The sequence below is a fragment of the Sapajus apella genome, unplaced genomic scaffold (genome assembly GCF_009761245.1).
Source record: "Sapajus apella isolate SASKATOON/1434 unplaced genomic scaffold, GSC_monkey_1.0 scaffold18, whole genome shotgun sequence".
In the NCBI taxonomy this organism is placed as follows: domain Eukaryota; kingdom Metazoa; phylum Chordata; class Mammalia; order Primates; family Cebidae; genus Sapajus; species Sapajus apella.
In genome coordinates this window covers 25,224,841-25,249,441 of record NW_022436958.1, presented here as the reverse complement: position 1 = coordinate 25,249,441, position 24,601 = coordinate 25,224,841, and the positions used below count along the sequence as shown (strand labels likewise).

General features: G+C 34.3%; 1 protein-coding gene across 20 annotated transcripts in view; it reads right to left on the bottom strand.

The window, feature by feature from the left end:
* The window catches only part of SLC4A10 (solute carrier family 4 member 10), a 350,715-nt gene that overhangs the window by 254,926 nt on the left and 71,188 nt on the right, over window positions 1–24,601 (bottom strand). For 6 of the 20 annotated variants that reach the window (XM_032286540.1, XM_032286535.1, XM_032286544.1 and 3 more), the window contains exon 2: window positions 16,444–16,579. The exons of 8 other annotated variants lie outside the window; for them this stretch is intronic. In XM_032286540.1, the coding sequence (XP_032142431.1) occupies window positions 16,444–16,524 (81 nt within the window). In that variant the 5' untranslated portion in view covers window positions 16,525–16,579. Of the gene's footprint in view, window positions 1–16,443; window positions 16,807–24,601 lie in introns of those variants that run through there. 6 more of the 20 variants (XM_032286549.1, XM_032286545.1, XM_032286533.1 and 3 more) reach the window with 5 other exon arrangements.

The window sequence follows — 24,601 nt, the reverse complement described above, 5'->3', positions numbered from 1 at the left end:
ACTCCTACTTTTGGGATGTGACAAGATCAATGGTAGCCTGCAAACTTGAATGCAGTATCATGCAGTATCATATTTTATGAGTATGTCTCATAAAATATTTTCTATTCTATTCTATTCTATATTCTAATTATTAGTGACTGAATGAGAATCCAGCAATGTGTCAGTTCTTTTGAGTTGTACATTCTTTTACTGTAAGGGATCTGTGTTTGAAGACCAGGGAGTGGATTGTGACAGGGTAAAAAATATATTTGGTCTTTGTCTCTTGCATACAACTCCAAAAATCCTCAGAATCTCCAAAATCGTGAATCTTTTTGTATGCTAATTAGCTGACTGATGGCTGGCAGCCCCTAGGTAGCTTCAGGATGGAGGCTGGCCACTGGAAAAAACAAAGCAGAATTCTAGTGTTGGGACTTTCAGCTCCAATTCCCCAACCTCTAGGGAGCAAAGAGAGACTGAAGTTTAAGTTGATTAGATTCCACAGAGAAGGTGGCCTGGCTGCCACCCTCTAGGAACAAAATGAAGAAATGGAGTTGATGTTGCAGCTTTCTCACTGAATCCATCTGTTCTTAAGATAAAGAGGGAGGCAGCAAGCCACCTTGCCATGTATGTACCTATGCAACACTGCATGATCTGTGAATGTACCCCGGAACCTAAAGTACAATTTAAAAAAAAGAAAAACAAAGATAGTGTTTTACATTCTTCACTGTACCTGTACCATGGTTACCTAGTCCAAAGAAACTTTGAATAACATTCTCCATAGAATAAAATTCCAGTATTCTGCTGGAGTTGGGGTGGGAGAGTTGCATGGGTATCTGAAGTGAAGAGAAAGAGTATCTGGAAATGTGATTAACTTTTAAGCCAATACTCTTTATTTAACAACTTGAGTCTCTTTTTGTTTGTGTGTTTTTTGAGAGTCTTGCTCTGTCACCCAGGACAGAGAGCAGTGGCACAGTCTCAGCTCACTGCAGCCCCCACCTCCCAAGTTCAATCTATCCTCAGGCCTCAGCTTCCCGAGTAGCTGGTATTACAGGCATGTGCTACTACACCTGGTTAAATTTTGTGTTTTTAGTAGAGTTGGGGTTTCACCATGTTGGCCAAGCTAGTCTCCAACTCCTGACTTCAAGTGATCTGCCTGTCTCGGCCTCTCAAATTGCTGGGACCACAGGTGTGAGTCACCACACTTGGCCAATTCTCTCTTACAGAGGTACCCGGTGACTTTTCAGGATGTGTCGCTGTAAATTGGATTGGATTCCAGTTTTTGCCACTGCCAATTTATAATTCTGTTTTCTCAGTGGGCCAAGACACTCATCATTTTCATTCTGTCTTTCTGCTCACAAAATTTTGTCAGGTTTTTTTCCCTCATATTCTCCTCACGTTCATTTAGTTTTGGGAGAGAGGAACAGTGTTAAAAAATGCCCTTAGTTGTCTTTTTAACAGGACTTTTGGAGACAGAAAAAGTAGCTGTGTATGTTGTATTTGCTAGTTTTAGCTAAAGTCTCCTCATTTTACTTCATTTTTAATTTTTTTATCTTTTCAGAGCAAATAGCCAAAATATACTTATTTTTATCACTATTATTTGATATTTAATATTCTGTTCTAACAGTTACTCTGCTACTATTATTCATTATAATTGTTATTTTTCTAATCTCCACTTCACAGTAAACAACCCCTCAATGAGCTTCAGAAATTTTCTTTTTGTTGCCCTAAAGCATTTTTAAATATATTTAAATCTATAAAATATAATCTATTGAATCACCATTAATAGAAGATATTTGCTAATCATTTAACATGTGCCAGAATCTATACTAGGTAGTAAGAATACTGAATTAAAAGACACCCTTGCTTTCTAGGATTTTACTTTCTAAGAGAGAAGACATGAAAGTGTGTGTACTTTTAAATGTAATACATGGTAAACGTTATGCCAGAAGTAGGCTTAGTATTCTAAGGGATATATAAATGAGTGCCTAATCCCACTTTATGCTAAAACCAACAATTAAAGGACAAACAGGATCAGGGTGAATAGGGATTCCAGACCAATGGCACAACTTTGGCAAAAGCATGGCAGTATCAAGTAAGCCAATACATTAGGAAAACTGACTTCAAAGATTATAAATCCCCATTTTTTTTAATTTGACTGAGTTTTTTTTCTTTAGACATCTTACATAAGTACACTACCCTGGTGAGAAAAGCATAAATCTAGTATTTTTACCATAATTTTTTGTAGGAGAAAATTAAATATAGTCAAGCCAATAGCACAGCTACAACTAGAACTAAAATTTTATTTTTCTGACTGTCATCTGAATGGCTAATCATTGAATAATTCTAACTCTACATTCTGAAACTGTTAGTTCCTTAGCTGTCATATTTTTATCAGTGTTGCACATAATTATAGTAATAACTAACATTCATCATAAGGCTTACAATGTGCCAGGAACAATGCTAAAACGTTGCATACATTATCTCATTAAAAATCTTTAAAACAGATGAGTATTCTGAGACTTAAAGAGGCGAAGAAAGTTTCCCAGGAACACTCAGCTACAAGAGGTGGAAACAGTTTAAAGACAAGTCACTGCTTCTAGCCAACGTGCTACATTACAAAGGTAATGTATTAGTTAAGCATAAAATCTAAAATCCCTCATTTTTACTTTAAAGCACTCCAGAGTCTGGTTCAACCATACTTATACGCCTTAGCTAATATGAATTCCTATGAGTGTTCAAAGTGATTTAGGTCATATTTGCTCATGAACATTTTATTTCTTCATTTTCTTATTCAACAAAAAATGTAGTAAGCAGTAACTATGTGCCAAGCACCATGTAAGTTATGGCATTAAAGAAATAAAAGATGCCTGTTTAATGCCTTTGCCGTTAAACAGTTTGTAGTTAAGAAAGAATAAAATCAATGACGATAAAAAAGCATATATGGTGCTTCAATTAAGGCAAATCCTGGAATACAGAAGTACATTTGAAGAAAACAATTAATTCACTCTGCAGGGATAAGGGGATGTTTAAAAAAGAGTTGATGCTGAATGTAAATAAATCCTAAGGAATAAGAAAAAGTGAGCAAGACAGAAACAAACATAAATGAGGGGGCAATGGCATTATAGATACAAGGGACCACACTTTAAGAGGCTTGAGAGAGTTTGCCCCTTCCTATCTAAACAGTAGAATTTAAGACTAAATTTAACTAAAGATGACTGTTTAAAAATCACTACTTCAGAGAAGCTTTTCTTGACAATCCCCGATTTGGTAAATTGCCTGTTTCAGATTCCTACAACATGCTTCACTATAGATTTTATCTATCTTGTTTACACCGCTCCCCCAGAATTTAAGAAACAATAAGAGTTCACAAAGTGCTCGTTTAGCAAATGAATAAGTGGTGAATAAACGTGTAAGGAAATTACCAATATCTTAGTATAGATGAAGTGATTGAAGGGCATATTTAGGAAGTGGCAAGAGATGACTAATAAGCTTTAAGTGCATTTATGCAATGAAAATAACTCTAAAAATTATCTTGAAGGTAATGATAACCCTTTCAATGAGTTTAAGTAGGCAAACCCCTGATCCTGGTTTACATTTTAGAAAGAGTACTCTGGCAGCTGAGTGGTGAGTGAACTGGTTTTTGGATGGTTGAGGGGAAGAAAAAGACGAGGTAAGAAGTGATTATAATAGTCCAGGTGAAGAGAAAGAAAAGAACGGGCAGATTTCGAACTCCTTCAGATAAAAAAATCTACCTAACTTACTGATTAATTGGTTCTGAGGTTGGGATAAAGAAGCTGAGGATGATTGTCAGGTTGTCATGCTATCAAAGATAAAAACATTTTGAAGAGAATATAGTATATTTAGTTTGATACATACCAAGTTTGAGATGTTTATAGGATGAATGAGCAGAGATGTCTACCAGAATGCAATGTCTCCAATACTAGACAGAGGTTAAGGTATACGTTTCAGCTATAGATATGGAAGTAATCAGCCTGAAAAGCAACAATTCTCAATCTTGTCTGCTAATTATATTCACTTGGAATGCTTTCTGAAAATATTCAAGCCTGGGTTCTATCTCCACAGATTTTATTTAGTGCTTCTGAAATAAGTTTGGGGATTCAATGTTAAAAACTGACACATCTGAATCTGATACATAGTCACTATTAAGAACAACAAATTTAAATCATGGATATTGATCAGATTCATTTTTTCCAAACAGTAGGTTGCACACATTGAGGAAGATTCAGACAAAATTATCAGAAAGATTATGATAATAATAACTGCAATTTATTGAGAAGCTATGGCAGGAACTGTGCTAATGATGTTACAGATATTATTTCTACTGTAAGGAAACCAGAAGGAAGTACAATGAAACCAATGAAAGTCAAGTCATGAAGAACTAAAACGAGTGAATCCTGCACCTTTAACTGAGATATCCAGGTTCTCTCATTGGTATTGACTGAGCAGTTGGCGTGACCCACAGAGAGCCAGGAAAAGGAGGGTGGAGCGACAGCCCACTGGTGAGCTGCACAGAGCAAGGGAAGCTCCCACCCCCAGCCAACGAAAGAGGTGAGTGATTGTACTACTCTGCCTCAGAAACCGTGCTTTTCTCATGGATCTGTGCAACCTGCAGATCAGGAGATCCTCCCATGAGCCCATGCCACCAGTGCCTTGGGACCCAAGCATGGAGCTGTGCACTTTCAGCAGACTCAGGTTGTAACCACCAGCAGCAGGTGGAGAGTGCCTAAGATGAACTTGGGAGAAGGGACAGCCACCATCGCTGCAGCCCACAAAAACCCCATCAAAAGTTTAGAGCCCCAAAGGTCAAAGGTAGATAAGCTCACTAAGATGAGAAGGAACCAATGCAAACATGCTGAAAACTCAAAAGCCCGAATGTTTCTCTTCTCCAAATGATCACATTTCCTCTCCAGCAAGGGGATAGAACTGGAATGAGGCTGAGATGGATGAACTGACTAAAGTAGGGTTCAGAAGGTGAGTAATAACAAATCTCACCAAGTTAAAGGATTATGTTCTAACCCAATGATCCAATGCAAAGAAGTGAAGAACCATGATAAAACATGACAGGAGCTCTCAATCAGAATAACCAGTTTAGAGAGGAACATAAATGACCTGATGGAGGTGAAAAGCACAACACGATAGCTTCACAATGCAACCACAAGTATCAATAGCTGAATAGACCAAGTGGAGAAAAGAATCTCAGAGCTTGAAGACTATCTTGCTGAAATAAGGTATTCAGACAAGATTACAGAAAGAAGAAGGAAAAGGAACAAACAAAACCTCCAAGAACTGTAGGATTATGTAAAAAGACCAAATCTATGATTGATTGGGGTACCTGAAAGCAATGGAAAGAATGGAACCAAATTGGAAAACATACTTCAGGATATCATCCAAGGGAACTTCCTCAACCTAGCAAGACAGGTCAACATTCAAATTCAGGAAATCCAGAAAACCCCAATAAGATACTCCATGAGAAGATCAATCCCAAGACAGTCATCAGCTTCTCCACAGTCAAAATGAAGGAAAAAATGTTAAGGGAGTGAAAGAGAAAGGTCAGGTCACCTACAAAGGGAAGTCCATCAGGCTAACAGCAAACGTCTCAGTGAAAACCCTATAAGCCATCAGTGATTGGGGACAAATATTCAACATTCTTAAAGAAAAGAATTTCTAACCAAGAATTTCATATCTGGCTAAACCAAGCTTCATAAGTGAAGGAGAAATAGAATCCTTTTCAGACACACAAATACTGTAGGAATTTGTCACCACTGGTCCTGTCTACCTTGTAAGAGCTCCTGAAAAAATGTACTAAATATGGAAAGGAAAAACCATTACCAGCCACTAGAAAAACACACTGAAGTACACAGACCAGTGACACTATGATGCAACTACACTAACAATTCTACAAAATAACCAGCTAGCATCATGATGACAGGATCAAATTCACACATAACAATAATATCCTTAAATTAAATGGGCTGAATTCTCAAATCGAAAGACACAGAATGGCAAGCTGGATAAAGAGTCAAGACCCATTGGTGTGCTGTATTCAAGAGACCCATATCACATGCAAAGATACACATAGGCTCAAAATAAAGGGATGGAGGAAAATTTACCAAGCAAATGGAAAGCAGAAAAAATCAGGGGTTGAAATCCTAGTTTCTGACAAGATAGAATTTAAACCAACAAAGATCAAAAAAGACAAAGAAGGGCATTACATTATGGTAAAAAGTTCAATTCAACAAGAGGAGATAACTCTCCTGACTATATATGCCCCAAATACAGGAGCACCCAGATTCACATTCTTGGAGACCTACAAAGAGACATAGACTTCCACACAATAACAGTGGGACATATTAATGTCCTGACATCAAATTAGACAGATCATCAAGGCAGAAAATCAACAATCATATTCAGGACTTGAACTCAGCTCTGGATCAAATGAACTTGATAGTTATCTACAGAACTTTCCACCCTAAAACAACAGAATATACATTCTTCTCAGTGCTATAAGGTGCTTACTCTAAAACTGATCACCTAAGTGGAAATAAAACATTCCTCAGCAAATGCAAAATAACTGTAATCACAACAAACAGTCTCTTAGACCACAGCACAATCAAATTAAAACTCAAGATAAAGAAACTCACTCAATCATACAACTACATAGAAATTGAACAACCCACTTCTGAATGACTTCTGGGTGAATAATGAAATTAAGACAGAAGTCAAGAAGTTCTTTGAAACTAATAAGAACAAAGAGAACATACCAGAATGTCTGAGACACAGCTAAAGCAGTGTTAAGAGGAAAATTTACAGCACTAAATGCTTCCATCAAAAAGCTAGAAATAGATCAAATCTACATCCTAACAACACAACTAAAAGAACTATTTACAGAGAACCACGAGCAAACAAACCCCAAAGCTAGCAGAATACAAGAAATAAAGATCAGAGCAGAACTGATGAAGATACACACACACACACAAACACACGCGCACACACACACACACACACACACACACACCCCCTTCAAAAAAATCAATGAATCCAGGTGGTGGTTTTTTGAAACAATTAATAAAACAGACCACTAGCTAGACTAATAAAGAAGAAAAGAAGTAAGATTCAAATAGACCCAGTAAATATGATAAAGGGGATATCACCACTGACACCACAGAAATACAAACAACCATCAAAGAATACTATAAACACCTCTATGCAAAAAAAACTAGAAAATTCAGGAAAAATGGATACATTCCTGGGTATGTACATCCTCCCAAGACTGAACCAGAAAGAAGTTGATTCCATGAAGAGACCAATAACAAGTTCTGAAATTGAGGCAGTAATTAATAGCCTACCAACCAAAAAAGCCCAGGACCAGACAAATTTACAGCTGAATTCTACCAGAGGTACAAAGAAGAGTTGGTACCATTTCTTCTGAAACTATTCCAAACAATTGGAAAGGAAGGACTCATCTCTAATCCATTTTATGATGCCAGCATCATCCTGACATGAAAACCTGAAGGAGATACAACAAATAAACCTTCAGGCCAATATCCCTGATGAATATCAATGCAAAAATCTTCAATAAAATGCTGGCAAACTGAATCCAGCAGCACATCAAAAAGCTCATCCACCACAATCAAGTTGGCTTCATCCCTGGGATGCAAGGGTGGTTCAATGTATCCAAATCAATAAACATAATTCATCACATGAACAGAAAAAAGACAAAAACCACATGATTATCTCAATAGATGCAGAAAAGGACTTTGATAAAATTCAACATGCCTTTATGTTAAAAACTCCCAATAAACTGGGTTTGAAGGAACATATCTCAAAATAATAAAAGCAATTTATGAAAAACCCACAGCCAATATCATACTGAATGGGCAAAAGCTGGAAGCATTCCCCTTTAAAACTGGCACAAGACAAGGACACTGTCTCACCACTACCTTTAAAATAGTATTGGAAGTTCTGGCCAGGGCAATCAGTCAAGAGAAAGAAATAAAGTGTATTAAGATAGAAAGAGAGGAAGTCAGATTGTCTTTATTTGCACATGACATGATCCTATACCTAGAAAACCCCATTGTATCAGTCCAAAAGCTTCTTAAGCAGGTACACAACTTCAGCAAAATCTCAGGATACAAAATCAACATGCAAACATCACAAGCATTCTATACACCAACAACAGACAAGCAGAGAGCCAAGCCATGAATGAACTCCCATTCATAATTGCTACAAAGAGAATAAAATACCTAGGAATACAGCTAACAAGGAAAGTGAAGGACCTCTTCAAGGAAAACTGCAAACCACCACTCAAGAAAATCAGACAGGAATCAAACAAATGGAAAAACAATCCATGCTCATGTATAAGAACAATCAACATCATGAAAATGACCATATTGCCCAAGGTAATTTATAGATTAAACAATACTCTTATTAAACTATTGACATTCTTCACAGAATCTGAAAAAAACTATTTTAAAATTCATAAGGAACCAAAAAAGAGCCCATATAGCCAATACAATCCTAAGCAAAAAGAACAAAGCTGGTGACATCACCCTACCCAACTTCAAACTATACTACAAATCTACAGTAACCAAAACAGCATGATATTGGTACAAAAACAGACACATAGACCAATGGTACATAATAGAGGATTCAGAAATAAGACCACACATCTACAACCTTCTGATCTTCAACAAACCTAACAAAAACAAGCAAAGAGGAAAGGATTTCCTATTTAATAAATGGTGCAGAAAATTGAAAATGAACCTTTTCCTTACAGTTTATACAAAAATCAGCTCAAGATTGATTAAAGACTTAAATATAAAACCCAAAACTATAAAAAACCCTAGAAGAAAATCTAGGCAATGCCATTAAGGACATAGGCATGGGCAAAGGTTTCATGACAAAAATATCAAAAGCAATTGCAACAAAAGCAAAAATTGACAAATGAGATCTAATTAAACTAAAGAGCTTCTATACAGCAAAAGAAACTATCATCAGAGAAAACAGACAATGTACAGAATGACAGAAAAATTCTGCAATCCATCCATCTGACAAAGGTCTAGTATCCAGACTCTACAAGGAACTTAAATTTACAAGAGAAAAACAAACAACCCCGTTATAAAGTGTACAAAAGACATGAAAAGACACTTCTCAAAAGAAGATATTTATGCAGCCAAAAAAAACATATTTAAAATAAGTTCAACATTACTGATCATTTAAGAAATGCAAATTAAAACCACAATAAGATACCATCTCACGCCAATCAGAATGGTGATTATTAAAAAGTCAAGAAAAAAACAGATGCTGGTGAGACTACAAACAGGAACACTTTTACACTTTTGGTGAGAATGTAAATTAGTTCAAACTTTGTGGAAGACAGTGTGGCGATTCCTCAAAGACCTAGAACCACAAATACCATTTGACCCAGCAATCCCATTGCATGACATATACCCACAGGAATATAAATCATTCTATTATAAAGATACATGCATGCATATATTCATTGCAGCACTATTCACAATAGCAAAGACATGGAATCAACCAAATGCCCATCAATGATAGACTGGATAAAGAAAATGTGGTACATATACACCCTGAAGTACTATGTGGCCATAGAAAGGAACGAGATCATGTCCTTTACAGGGATATGGATGGAGCTGGAAGCCATTATCCTTTCCCAACTAATGTAGTAACAGAAAACCAAATATTGCATATTCTCACTGGGAGCTGAATGATGAGAACACATGGACACTGGGAGGGGAAAAACACACACTGGGGTCTGTTGCGGGTTGTGTGAGGGCAGGAAGAGCATCAGGAAATATGGCTAATGCATGCTGGGCTTAATACCTAGGTGATGGGTTGAAAGGTGCTGCAAACCACCTTGGCACACATTTATCTATGTAACAAACCTGCATATCCTATGCATGTACCCCAGAACTTAAAAGTCACAATTCTTCCATTAAGTCTTTCACAGTAGTTTCAGTTTACTTCATATCTTTAGTCTCAATTTGGCATTTAGAATATGCTAATTTATACACAGTGATATAATTCAAGTGTTTATACTCTAAACAGTATGAAACAGTAGTTAAGAGCAACAGCTGTAGAGCTAACTTTCTAGTTTGAAACCCAAATTATCCTATTCTTTGCCAGCAATTTTGATCTTGGGAAAGCTACTGAATTTCTTTTTCAGTATACTATATATACTTAAGGTAGAATGTATATGTATGTATAGACACACATACATACTAAAATTGTGTATACATAGGAGGTATATTATGTGTGTGTGTATATATGTATGAATACACACAAATACATATATATATATACTTCTGGCTTTTACCTAGTTCAGTGGGAATAATTATAATAGCCAATGTTTGTTAAGCTAGGCACTGTATCAAACATTCTAGGCACTGTTTGAAATATTAATTCATTAATTTAATTGATTTTCATTACAACTCTAGAGAGTAGCATATCAGTGTCCTCATTTCACAGATGAAAACACTGAAGAAAAGAGAGATTAAGTAACTTCCCTAAAATAAAAATTGCCAGTAGAGTAGAAGATGTGGGATCCTAACACAAGATTCCAGCTCTAGAACCTTAGCTCCTTGCCACTGTGGTATACAGCTTTACTCCATATTATACAGTAGCCTCAACTAATTCTTCTGAGATTAAGTTGAATTTAAGGAAAAAAAAATGAGTAGGGATAATAGTATACATTTACATGCCTCACATCATAATATAGTTCATTTGAACCAGTCTCTGTTGCCTTTTAGAAAGAGGAGTCTCAGGAAGAAATATTGAATTATCCTTTAACTTATTATTATTAATCTTCCTGTAGTGCCATTTTTTTAAGTCTTGGGGTAAAGAAAGGGTCATTTTCCTCTAAATGACTTTTATCTGCTTTTTGAGAAAGCAACCTGTGTGTAAATGTTTAAATATTTTAGAGCAACTCAAAGCCCAGTGATATCCAAGTTTTCTTTCAGAAATGGGACTATGATTCTGAAACAAGTATTAAAAATTTGTTGGGTTCCTACCAGGTGTATGGCTCTTTCCTAGGCAATGTGAAGTCACAAAGATTAATAAGTATGACTTCACAAGAACTTCTAGAAAATACGGCTTTCAAATAATGCAGATTTCTACAGGAAGAAACAGAGTATTCTCAGTTATATGAGTCTCCCATTGTTCTAAAAATAGAGTCAGATGAGCACCTGTGTCTGGTTTTATTTTAACTCTCCATGTAGAATTCCAGGAGTTTTACTTCTGACATACTTTTTATGGATGATTTCTATTAAGTGAGGGTAATAGGTTCCAATTTTTTCAAAATTACCATGTACAAATGACGTCTTCCTGCATCTGATACCAAAAGTCACATCCCAGCTGTCACATCTAAATGAAATCTGCTCTTGGACAGTATCCAGCTTTTTTACTAATTTCAGGCAATACTAAAATGCCTCTGCTGTATGGAGTAGAAGAAGGTGATATTAAAAGTATTTGCAAACATGGTTTACTTTATCATTTTTAAATGAACAAAGAACAAAGGTAAAATATTCAGTGACTTCAGTGATTCAAAATAGCAATTTTAATTTCCAATTTTCCCTAAGACAAAGTCCTTTTTATCCAACTATTCACCACAGTAACATGAGTATTCATTGTATTAAAATGATCCCACTAGATTGTCCTTGCTCTAGGAAATGTCAAAAACAAAGCCAAAGCTAAATCAGATTATGTACCAATAAAATGGAGTTTACATCAGGGACAAGCAGGAGGTCTCTTAGGATCTGAAATCTAGGACTTTTGAGTGCTTGTGGATAGACTGAGAAATGTTCTCATGTGCAATTTTGATAGAAAATTTTATTAAAATCCTTCAGTTTGTTTCTACCCCCTACCTTGTCTACTAACTACTAAATCTACTCAGGAATTTAATTTTCATTCTCAAAGTCTCAAGAGGGTTAGAGCTCTGAAAATGACTTCAAAATATAGGTACTGCTCTTTTGTTTTTTATTTTGTTTTTTCCAGGAATAAGAACATTGCCAAACAAATGTTCTTAGTTTAGAAATCATAATCTAGCATTCAAGATTCTACACTTATCTGGTCTCAACAAACCTTTCCTGTGATAAGTCTAAATTATCCCACTAGGCTATAGCCAAAATGAACTATTCTATTATTTGCTTTCTGCCTCTCTACCTTTAATTATGTTGCTTCGTCTGCCTGAAATGACCCTTTCTCTATCTGAGGCAGTCTTCAAGATCTACCTCATGGCATTCACTACTTTCCATGTTCTGCTATAGTTACTTGTATTTTGTAGTTATAACCCATTACCTGTAACCTAGTGAAGGCAGAGACCTGCAGAATTTTATATCCTTGCCCAGTAAGTTCTTCCTAGAACATTGTAAGGTTTTGTATATTTGTTTTTAAAAATTGCATTATTCTGAGATTCAACTGACCCTGTGCCAATTTGGGGGAACAGCAGCACACTGAGGAAATTTCTTCAGAGAAGAGAAGTGAAATTCAGAGATGTAACAAAATGCCATATTTAAGCATGTAAATTTAATCCAAATATCATATTACTCATTTGTACTTTGAAGTTTAGTGATAATTTTAAGCAGATACATGCTTTTACATTAAATAATGACCAGCAATTCAAAATATTATGCTCTATCAAATGGGAACTTGAATTGTTCTATTTCTATATATAGTATTCTATTTATGATATATTTTATTTTAGTATTCCATCTGGAATAAAAATGCCAAGAAATAAAATTATTGAAAACACATTGTGTTCAACTTTCAGTAAAATTTTTTGTTCTGTACATTTTTGATGACTATCATTAAATCTGTGCTATGCAAATTTGCCCCATTATTTTCTTTAAGTCTTTATTTTTACCCCTTAATTTTAGTATTAAAAAATAGCCAAGAAAGACCTTAAGTTGCTGTTAAATTTTCCCCAAATTCTAGTAATCTTTCAGTCATGAAAAAAGTAGGTGGTATACTACAGAGTAGCAAAGAATCTACACACATAGAATTCTAAGAGTTTGAATCAGCCTAGTAGGCAGATGCAAAGTTTAAACACAAAATCTTTCATCAAGTCATAATTCTTATTGTCAGTAAGTGTTAGAATTGAATTGGATATAGCATGTTGTTCTTTGTTTGCATTTTTATAATTATATTTCAGTGTAGCATATGTTTCTTATTTGATAAAGAGAATGAGGGAGAGGGAACATAACTAAACTGCATGATGACTGTTATCTTGCCAGTAACCCATCCAACCTCTTAGAATGTCTATAACAAAGTCTGTGGACAAAGGATGTTGACAATAATATGTTTGCTATACGTCAAGTACTCTTATAAGTGTTTCATATACATTAACTCACTTAATGTTTACCACAACTCTTTGAAGTAGGTGCCACTATTATCCCTATATTACGTATCAGGAAACAAGCCAAGATCATACAGCTGGTAAGTAGTATAGCTAAGATTTGAACCCAGAGAACGTGGCAGTCTAGACACTGAACCATCGCACTAGCCCCTTACTGCAGCTAGCCATTACAAACCAGAAGAATTTGCAAATCAACTTTCTATTGCTCTAACACAAGGTAATGGGCACTTTGGAGCCACTATCAGGCAGCGTGTCCCATTTTGGGATTCTGGGGAAACAAGGGCTTTGCAACTGCCCTACCCACCTTCCTGCAACTGTCAGCAAGCATATTGGAATGAAAGAGAAGAAAGGAAGGCCTGACTGTTCACAAAGCAGCAGCTTAAATCCACTTCCACATTAGTTGGTCCCAATCTGCTTTCTCAGAGCCTGAGGTAAGTCCTATTCCTCCATTTTATTCAAAGGACTCTCAAAATGACCTAGTCAGTATCAGACACTTCCACACTTGCTACTCTTTATTTCCAAGTTTTATTCCTATGAAGTCAAAACCCCTTCTGTAAGACTTAATTACCCATACTGAGCCTGGAATTAGACAAGATTGGTCACGTCTCTATTTTGAGCTGATACTTCTGCCCCCTGCCAGCACACTAGGTCCACCTTCAGTCTCATGCTGACAATGATAGCTTACATAACACGCAAAGCTATTTTACTTTGCTTGTTGTATAAAACCCTATACAAGGAATTACGCACAGTTTATAAAGCCCTATACAAGGAATTATACACTCTAAAAGTCTTTAAAGCAATTTTCACTAAAGTTATGGGATGCATAATTATACAGTTTAAACCTAAACCTTCATTTATCTAATATCAAGGAATTTACATGAGGAAAAAAAGGTTACATGTAACTCATTCTAAGATTCATCAGCTTATAGATTAAGTTGAAACTGACTGTAGCATACTACCTATTAAAAGTCAATTCAAAATATAAACACAACTTATTGTATAGGTTTTCTAATCTCCTTGAAAGCAGGAAATGACTTTTTCTTTTCTGCATTACTCATAACACCAAATATATACAGTATCATGCAATGATCAGCCTTTACGATGCTTACTGAATTGAAGAATTACTCAAATAGTTGTTTATAAACAGCTTACCTTTAAAAACCTTTATGACGTTTAATGAAATGCATGTAAAATAGTAGAAACGAAGGCAACCTTTGTAAGGAACATGGCCAATCATTACTGGGCAAGTTTACAATCAGTTTTACCATTCTAAAGGTCAAGATTATCTTGCCATGCAGAAAGGTTAACATTGCATTTAACCAACATTCTAACCAGTCTTTACTTTTTAATGTAGTATATTTTGAAATAGTAATAGAGAAAATTTCTCTGATTTGTGACAGAAATGACAATTTTAAAATAGTAATTTTTCCACCTTACAAAATTATTGAGAGATCCTCATTTAAGTGCCACTAGGAAAGTAACAAAAAATCTTTACAGTCTGGTTTTCTTGAAAGGTCAGGAATACAGTGAAAAATAGCAGAATGCTGTGAAGCCAATACCAAGAAGAATCCCAAAGCAATGCCAAGAAACAGAATGTACTCATAATGACTAATACATGCAAATACTGGAAATAAATTCTAACAGATTAGACAGGTTTTGTTGCAACTAAAAGGTATATTCAAATCATTTCAAAATTAATCAAGCTTAAGAATATGGCAATCTTCCCTACTAATAAGAATATAAGCTGGCTAAGTAGCCTGAATAACATATAAATTATAGTCAATATCAGTAGGCAGAATATGTTTTTAATTAAAAAGGAGAAACTTAACCCTTAACTGAATCAATTCATTGTTTCAGACTTCCTTAAATATATCCATTTTTTAAATCTATGTCATTTAACCCTGATGAGGCATTAAATTACAACCAGGCTATAGAATCATGAAGACAAAACCATCTTTCTGTTGACAACTGCTGCAACATGTCTCTCTTTTTGATCATTTAATATGGAGTACCTGAAAAGTTCTCTAACACTGATGCAGAAGTATGCACACTATTTTAAAAAATGAAATATATATCCTTCAAAATCTGAATGTCAAATATAGGTAGTTTCTTACTCAAGTATATAATTCTGAGGATATGCTATAACAAATCAAAGTTAAATGTATTATATATAACTTGATGGGTGAAAATAGTCTAAAGTAAATGGCAGGGTTTCGGGACAAAATGGACATAAAATCCAAATCATTTGCATGTTTAATATAGTCAAGTATTTTCAGTTTGAAAATGAAAGTAAGCAAAGGACGAAGCTTTCTGGGTCAAAAAATCTTCAATACGCTTAAATATCACAAGCTTTCTTTGTGAAAAACAGATTTATAGTCTGCTTTCATCTATGAACAATGTGTTAGTGTATATCTACCTTAAAAGCACCAAGAGCATCAGTATTTCAATAGATCTGAGAAATGATTAATCAAATGTTTTTAAAACAGTTCAGATAATGCAACATAAATTTCAGGAAATTAGTTTATAGGTCAGATGCTGATAAAGATGATTCTATTCATCAAACTTTCATTGCTATGTAGTACACTACAATGGTAGCAGCATCAGTTTCTATGCTTAAGAAATTCCAAATAATAAAAATATTGTAATATATCACTATCTATAAGCAGCTAGCTCTGATGTATCCTTATCAGTTTGATCAATTTATACTATTTTTATCACTTGAAGTAAAATATAAATATTGACTCTACTCAGGCTTAATCTGGAAAAATCTGAAGTGCCTCAAACCTTGCTTTTAATCACATTCAAAGAATCCCTTGCTTTAGCCCCCTCTACCCCACAAGAAGCTAAATTAAACACAAATTCAAACACATAGACACACACAGGCACACACATAGACACACATTTCTAATAATCATATTGTTTAGCTGCTGTAAATCTTACTTGTTCAAATATCCTAAGGAAAGTCTGACAGTAAACAATTACATTAATGAACATTTTCAATGAGTAAGAACTAGAAAAAGCAAGCACCCTACATTCTGATAGTATCATCATAATTCATGAGGTCATACCTGATGACTTAGAGATTGAAAAGGCTCACAGGTTCCAGACTGCATGACCTTTCTATTTCCAGAAACCCCTAAAGACTGCATTTCCTGTCTTACAAAAGATAATCACAGCCATCTCTATGTCTCAGCATCTTCAGGGCTATTGAAAAAAATATCAAACAGCAGATCTGTCCATCAGTATCTGTTTAAGCCATCATCAAGATATCAAATCACATATACTGTTTATCGTCTCCCCTGTGCAGTTACAAACACCCCATACTAAGAGAGACTGACACAGTTGTATTTGCTGATGCTGCTAATGCTGTCTGAAAACAGAAAGCTTACTGCTTAGAGCAATTCTGCATCATCCAAACAGATCATGAGCCACATCCTTCAGATTTCCCATTTCTGCTACTATGAAGATTTCATTTGCCAAGTATAGTCAAATTTTTTCAGTCCTTTAAAAATAAGCAGTTCTCCATTTAATTAAGTATCCAATGTGTCTGTTCCAAATACCATGTTAAAATGTCAACTCTTAATTATTAGGCAGCTTTCGCTATACGTGACTAAGCTTTAAACTTTATGATTTACCAAGCAAAATTATACTTCTTAAAGGAAACATTCCTCCAAACTCTGGGTATCATCACTTATCCAAGCCAGCAAAATGATGAGTGCCTAAAAAGGATTTTTATTTTGGCAATCTTTGATAATTGTGTACAATAGTAAATAGTTAAATATATATTCACCTTTTAATTTTCAGGAATTTCATTTATGTTTCAGATTCTTCATACCAACATACATTTTATATTTTTATTTAGTATCTTCTTCTAAACAGTTAACATGCAGAAGATAGTGTGCTATTATCAAATTCTAAGACTGCATGGTTAAGTCTAGTACTGAAACCTATTAAGTTACTGGCATTTTTATTATGAATTTTCACTGTGTTTTATTTATCAAAGTTTGAGTAATGTTTTCTTTTATCACAACATAGCAGAATCAGGAATCTTTAAGATTGATAAAGTGTTTTCATAATAGAAAATCAATATCTCAAAAATTATAATTGGAAATGCTTTCTCTTTACCATGTGACAAAATGTTGTGTTTTAGAGATAAAGAAAACACAAATCAAAAAAAAAAAAAAAACTAAGATTATAGTCAATTCAACTACATTCAAAATTAAGACACCAAGTACAACGTATTACCTTGAAATAGCCTTCAAATTATGAATGGCCTGAATTCGTGACTCTGTGAACACTTTATTTATCTACCTGTGAATAGTTTCCCTACTCCCACTTACAACATTTGATGGAGACTAGTCACAGTGAGTCTTAAGAAACTGGGCTGATCCAAATTATCCCTTTAGATCAACTACTGCCTCTACCTGCACAGTTTCGAGACACAGAGCTTGGTAGTTTGGCTGTATGTATGTGACAACATAACTGAATGAAAAATCACATGTAAACAAATATTTCTATCTATGTAATATTTACCCTCTTATTATAATCAAAATAGATACTCATCCTTTAAGATCTATCTTCTCAATAAAGCCTTCCTGAGCTGTACTATCTCTCTTTCTATATTCATTCTTTCCTGTAGAAAATATTGAACACCTTCTATGAGTCAGGTACTATATAGGTGCTAGGGACTCTGTAACAAACAACACAAAACCTGCTATCACAGAAAGCAGATAAATCCAGCAAGTATATTTTGTTATAACTGAAGAATTAAAAGTTGATAAGAAAGCAACAGCAAGGCATCATACCCAATCTAGGGATCTGAAAGGATTTCCCTAGGGAAGTACTGTTAAAACAGAAGATCCTGACCTAGTCACTGTCAAGGAATGGTAAATATAGCATGGACAGACGGTAACATGTAAGAACAGAGGGGAGAGATGAAAGCGGGGGCCAGGCATGGTAAGCCTCAGGAGCCATTTAAAGTGTGAGCTTTACCCTTAGGGAAATGAGAAACCATCAACATAATCAGGTTTAAATTATCCTAGCTACTCTATAGACAATCGAGTAAAACAAAACCAGAGGAAGGGAGACAAATTAGGAGGATGTTACATAACTTCAATCAGGGGATGATGGATGGCCTGAACTAAAGAAGTGGCAGTAGGAATGAAGAAAAATGAATAGATTCCAGATACACATCTTTGTGAAAAAAAGATAGAATTTGGAGATTGAATGTGAGAAATGAGGGAAAGAGAAATGTCAAGCAAGGTTCATTCCTAACCACCTCTACTATTATATATCAAAGTTATTAAATGAATCAATAATAAAAAATAAAAAATTGAACTTTTCCTTCAGGTATTTTGTCATAGCATGAATATAAACATTGATATTTTTATCATTCTCTGGATGTTATCAGTTAGTATATGTAATCTTATTTTCTTCAGTGTTTTCTTGCAAACACAATTGATCTTTGCAATAAAAACATGAAACCTCAGTGCAAGGCAGCTCTTAATCTCTCTATTATCTAGTTGATAAGATCTATTTAAACCAAAAAATTATTTAAAATCTATTACTTGACCCTCTTAATAGTAATTTAACATGACGAATTGCTAAAAACTATAAGATACCTAGTTTTTAGGAAACCATTGCTCTGAAACAAATTATTTATTCATACAGTATGCTACTCATACCAGTGTTACTAAGGTATAGTCATAATAGTAAAGCAGAATAACTCTAGACATTCCCTAGCCTTAACAAATATTTGATAAAAGAAATATGAATAGCCAAAACCTAGCAGAATACCACCCTTGGACTGAATGAAGAGAGAGCCAAAAGATAGTATCTTAGTCCATTTGGGCTGCTATAGCAAAATACCACAGTCTGGATAGCATAACAACAACAAATATTTATTTCTCACAGCTCTTGAGCCTGAGAAGTCTCACTATAACCTCATATGGCAGAAAAGGGGGAAAGGCAACTCTCTAAGGCCTCTTTTATAAGGGCACTAACTCCATTTATGAGGGCTCTGCCCTCATGGTCTAATCACCTCCCAAATGTCTCAACTAATGCCCTTGTATTGGTGATTACATTTTCAACATATAAACTTTGGAGGTGCAAAAACATTCACACCATGGCAGAGTAAAAAGCACACACTGAGGGTAACTTTATTTATTTAATGACTTGCTGCACATAAGAACATTTCAAATGATAAATGATCAGCATCTTAAAAAGAGGAAGAACTTCTTTACTATAATTACTGCTTGTTTAGCAATACACTAATTTTACAGATGGGAAAAACTAAATTCTAGAGAAGTTAGGAAACATATCCAAGATCAGTTAGTAGCAGAGCCAAGGTCAGAATTCAGAATTCCTGTTTCCTGATTTTCCCCAATATAAATCACTGTTTTTAATTATATTTTTGTATAAACACACATATCTTAGTAATTCAAATAACATCCATTTTAATATTTTTTAGGTTGAGAAACAGTAAAAAGAAACTATAAGAATCACAAGTTTTCTATATTAAATTTCTATATTATCATAAAACATTTACCTTTTATTTGTATTCAAAAGCAACGTGCTTCAAAGAATACCTCAGTAACTACAATTCATTTGTTTTACATACTACTGCTTTAAAAAGTGTAAATTAGTTCAACTTCTCAAAATAACTTGGCAAAACGTGTTGAGTCTTAAAAATGTTCTATTGTTTGCCTTAGTATTTCCTGTCTAAAGGCAATAGTGCAGATTAGGATTTTTGCTCAAAGCTGTTTAGTGCTATATTTAGAAGAAGGCTGAGCGCAGTGGCTCATGCGTGTAATCCCAGCATTTTGGGAGGCTGAGGCAGGCAGATCACCTGAGGTTAGGAGTTTGAGATCAGCCTCACTAACATGATGAAACCCTGTCTCTACTAAAAATACAAAAAAAAAAAAAAAAAAAGAAAGAAAATTACCCAGGTGTGGTGGCACATGCCTGTAATCCCAGCCACTCAGGAGGCTGAGACAGGGGAATCAGTTGAACCTGGGAGGTGGAGGTTGCAATGAGCTGAGATCATGCCATTGCACTCCACCCTGGGTGACAGAGTAAAACTCCTTCTCAAAATAAATAAATAAATAAATAAAAATAAAAAATTAAAAATAATAAGATAAAGATTAGTTAAATTATGGAATGCCAAAAGTGTAATGCCATGTAACCATTGAATATTATGATCAGAAGACGTTAATGACAAAGGAAAATATATACCATAATAGCATACTAAATGGAAAACAATATCCCAATATATTTTGGGGGTACAATTTCAACTATGTAAAACAAACGCCAAAAAAAAAAATAGACCAAATATCTGACTTTTTAAAGATGGCTCCCAATATGACTCATCTTTTAAATATATAACTGTAGACTTCATGTTTTTCATAAAAATAGGAACTAGTTTTTTGGAGTATTTCAATAGTTCAACAAATACCACTGTTTCTCATATGCTTCCTCTTTTCACTAAATTTTTGCTTCAGATTTCAGTTTTTCTAATGTACTACATTTCTAGTCTAATTTCATGAAAATATTCAAATCTACTTTCATCGACTATCTAAACTTAAAAAAAAATCATTCCTTATGTGCCTTTGTATTATTTATTATGTGTGTGTGATTGATTATTTACTTTCACACTTTATTTATACTGAGATAAAGCTGGTACAGACTGTTTTTGACAAATTAACTCTCACAACAATCTTAGCGCTATATGAAAAAAAATGGAAAAAACTGTATGGCATAACTTTGTGACACCATTTGTCCAACTAATCATTGCTAGTTAGAGTTAATCTTAAGCGATTTTCACTAACGGCAGGACAATGGAAAGCAATGGGAATACTGCAGAGTACCTACTTCTCTTTTTTTGAGAAGTGATGAAACTATCATATTTTCACATTTACAAGGAATATGGTCGAATTCGGGGGCATACATATCTATAGTGCACAGCAAAGCTATTAGGAAAGAACACCTTATAGACGGAGGCTGACCATTGCTATTGAAATCGTAATTATTATGGCAAATAATCAGCGCTGGCTGTTGAAGTAGATGTTGTAGGGTGCCACAACACAAAGGATCAGTTCAGTTGAAGTTTAGATGAAGTGTTCGTGCCTCTAATAAAACACCTTTGCCTGTCTAAAATGGTAAAGATATGGTACCTTTTCAATATGCAAATGATAGTAGCAAACTTTAATAATACACCGTTTCTTTTTTTACTCCAGTTATTAATAGATTCATTTTTTTTCTAATTTCATCATCATCAGTAAAACTGTATAGTAGATCACACAATAGAGGAAAATAAGAGATGCAATAATTTTCTAGGTAATACTGACTTTGTATTTGGCTAACTTTTTATACCAGTTACAAAAGTACTTCATGTCTATACAGACAGAAGAAAACATAAAGATCAAAAAGATGGGGAGAATCACTCATAAAATTTCATTATACAGAGATAACCATTATTGATTTTACTTTTAGTATTTTAAATAATATATGCCTAAAATGATAGTAAACTATTCATCCTTACCAAGTATTATATTATGAACATTTCCTTACATCAATAAGTACTTTTCTACAATATAATATTTAATGGCTAACTGGTATTCTATCAAATAGAGGTACCATACTTCATTGAATCAATCTCCTATTCTTACACTTTTCAGTTTTTTCCATTTTCCAATATTATAAATAATAGTGTAATAACATCTCTGTGTACAAAGCCTTACATATATCTTCTGTTTTCTTAGAATAAACCCTAATAAGTAAACTTACTGGATCAAAGGATATAAATGTTTTTGAGGCTTTGGGTAAAAACTACTAATTTTTCCTCCAGAAGGGTTGTATCTATTTATATCATCCAATAGAAATATCTTGTTTCCTCTTTGTCTTGCCAAAACTGTGTTATCACACAGTCTCTATGTAGAATAATACTTTCAAAAAGTTAGTATGAAAATGGAAAAGGAAAGGTAGGTGTACATTAACACAAAGGTTTAAATTAAGGATAATTAAACCAAATAGAGTTACCTTTGTAGGTTTTCTAATAGTAACAACAAAAACTTAGGATAAATACAGCTTCCTTGTTTCTGTGCTTATAGACAAAGATACACTGCTGATCCATAGGGAACATACCTAGGACTGTAAAGCAAAACAACTCTTCGAATAGAAGTTACTAAAAGATGGCAAAGCAGACTAATTGAAAACCAACGCAATAATAAATGTAGACATAGACTTTATTTTTTCTCTGTGACATGTATAGAATGAGTGGACCTATAAAGAAGGAGTCATTTTCCCAGAGCAAGCTATTTTACTCATTGAAAAAGAAAGACAGGTTTTTGTAGCCTTAAGAAACCTTTCAAATGACTACCAGATATATCTTCAGCCAAGGAATCACTTGGGAGGACCAATGAGCCACCAATAAGTCTCCAAAATACAATATTTCCTTGATGTGTTAACTTATCCTCTCCAAGCACTCCAGTGCTAAGTAAATGATAGGAAAATATAAATAAAAATTTGCCATGTATTTAATCTTTAAAAGTTTTCATTGTTTCAAAAACCCAATGAAATAATGATTCTTAAGTGAAATTTTCTGATAAACTTAGCTAGCATTAAAATGCAATCTTGGCTTATTTCACTTAACATAATGACCTCCAGTTTCATCCATGTTGTTGCAAATGACAAGATTTCATAAATAATATTCCATTGTGTATGTATACTACATTTTCTTCATCCATTCATCTGTGGTTGGACACTTAGGTTGATTCCATGTCTTGGCTATTGTGAAATGCTACAATAAACATGGGAATTCAGATATCTCTTCAATATACTGATTTCTTTTCTTTTAGATATATGCTCAGCAGTGGAATTGGGTCATATGGTAGTTCTATTTTGAGAAATTTCCACACTATTTTCCATAGTGGCTGCACTACTTGTGTTTCTACTTACAGTGTACAAGCATTACCCTTTCTCTGCATCCTGGCCAGCGTCCATTATTTTTTGTCTTTTGGTAAAGCCATTTTAAATGGGGTGAGAGATGATATCTCATTGTGGTTTTGATGTGCATATCTCTGATGATTTCATGTTCATATGTGGGAGCTAAAAATGTGGATCTTATGGGGGTAGAGAATAGAATGGTGGTTATGAGAAGCTAGGAAGGGTAAAAGGTAGGGGGATAAACAGAAGTTGGTTAATGGGTACAAAATAGATAGAAGGAATAAGTTCTATTATTCACTGTTATAGTAGGGAGATTATAGTCAACCATAACTTACTGCATATTTCAACCTAACTAGAAGAGAAGGATTGAAATGTTCTCAATGAAAAGAAATGTTTGAGGTGACGGATATCCCAATTACCCTGATGTGATCATTACAGTTGTGTGCTTTGATCAAAATATCAAATATATTCCAAAATATGTACAACTATTATATATCAATTGAAATTATTTTAAAATTTTTAATAAAAATAAATAATAATAAATTAAAGAATAAAGCAAGAAATGAATAATAAATAAATAATAAAATCAGTGTGCAGTGAAAAAATGCAATTTTGGCAACACTACAATTGTACTTAAAGTGATAGTTATGAAAGCTAAAGACAAGTTTTGTCTTTTTAAATTCTAACATAGGCAGGTTCACAGATCATAAATAAATATGATTGTTAAGAGCAAAAAACACCTAAAAGAAAAAACTAAAAATTCTCAAAACTCATCCTTTATTTTTCAAAAGGACTCATATGTCGTGGTTAAAAACACAGGCTATGGAGACAGACTACTAATTTCAAAAACTGGTTTTGACCTTGGGCTCTGTATATATGCTTTCTGTCTCAGTTTTCTCAAATGTAAAATGATGATAACCTTAGAGGGATTGTTGTGCAGGGATTAAATGTCATTATTACATGTGAAGCAGGTAGCGCACTGCCTGTCATAGAGTAATTGCTGAATATATGTTTGCTACTATCATTCTTAAAAAGACTGACTTGTGATAGTATAAAAAATAAAGAACTGTATAAAATAAAATTATAAAATAATTAAACTGAATCAGACACAAAATACATGGTTGTGCCGTAGTTTCCAAGATCTGAGGATAAGAGTGTAGACACTACAGAGCTAGTAGAGCAAAACATGCTATAAAAATTCAGTGCTACAACGCAGGTTTTAGATTCCAATGCCTTTGGAGTCAAATACTAACTAAATCTTGGATTCACCAATTAGTAACCATG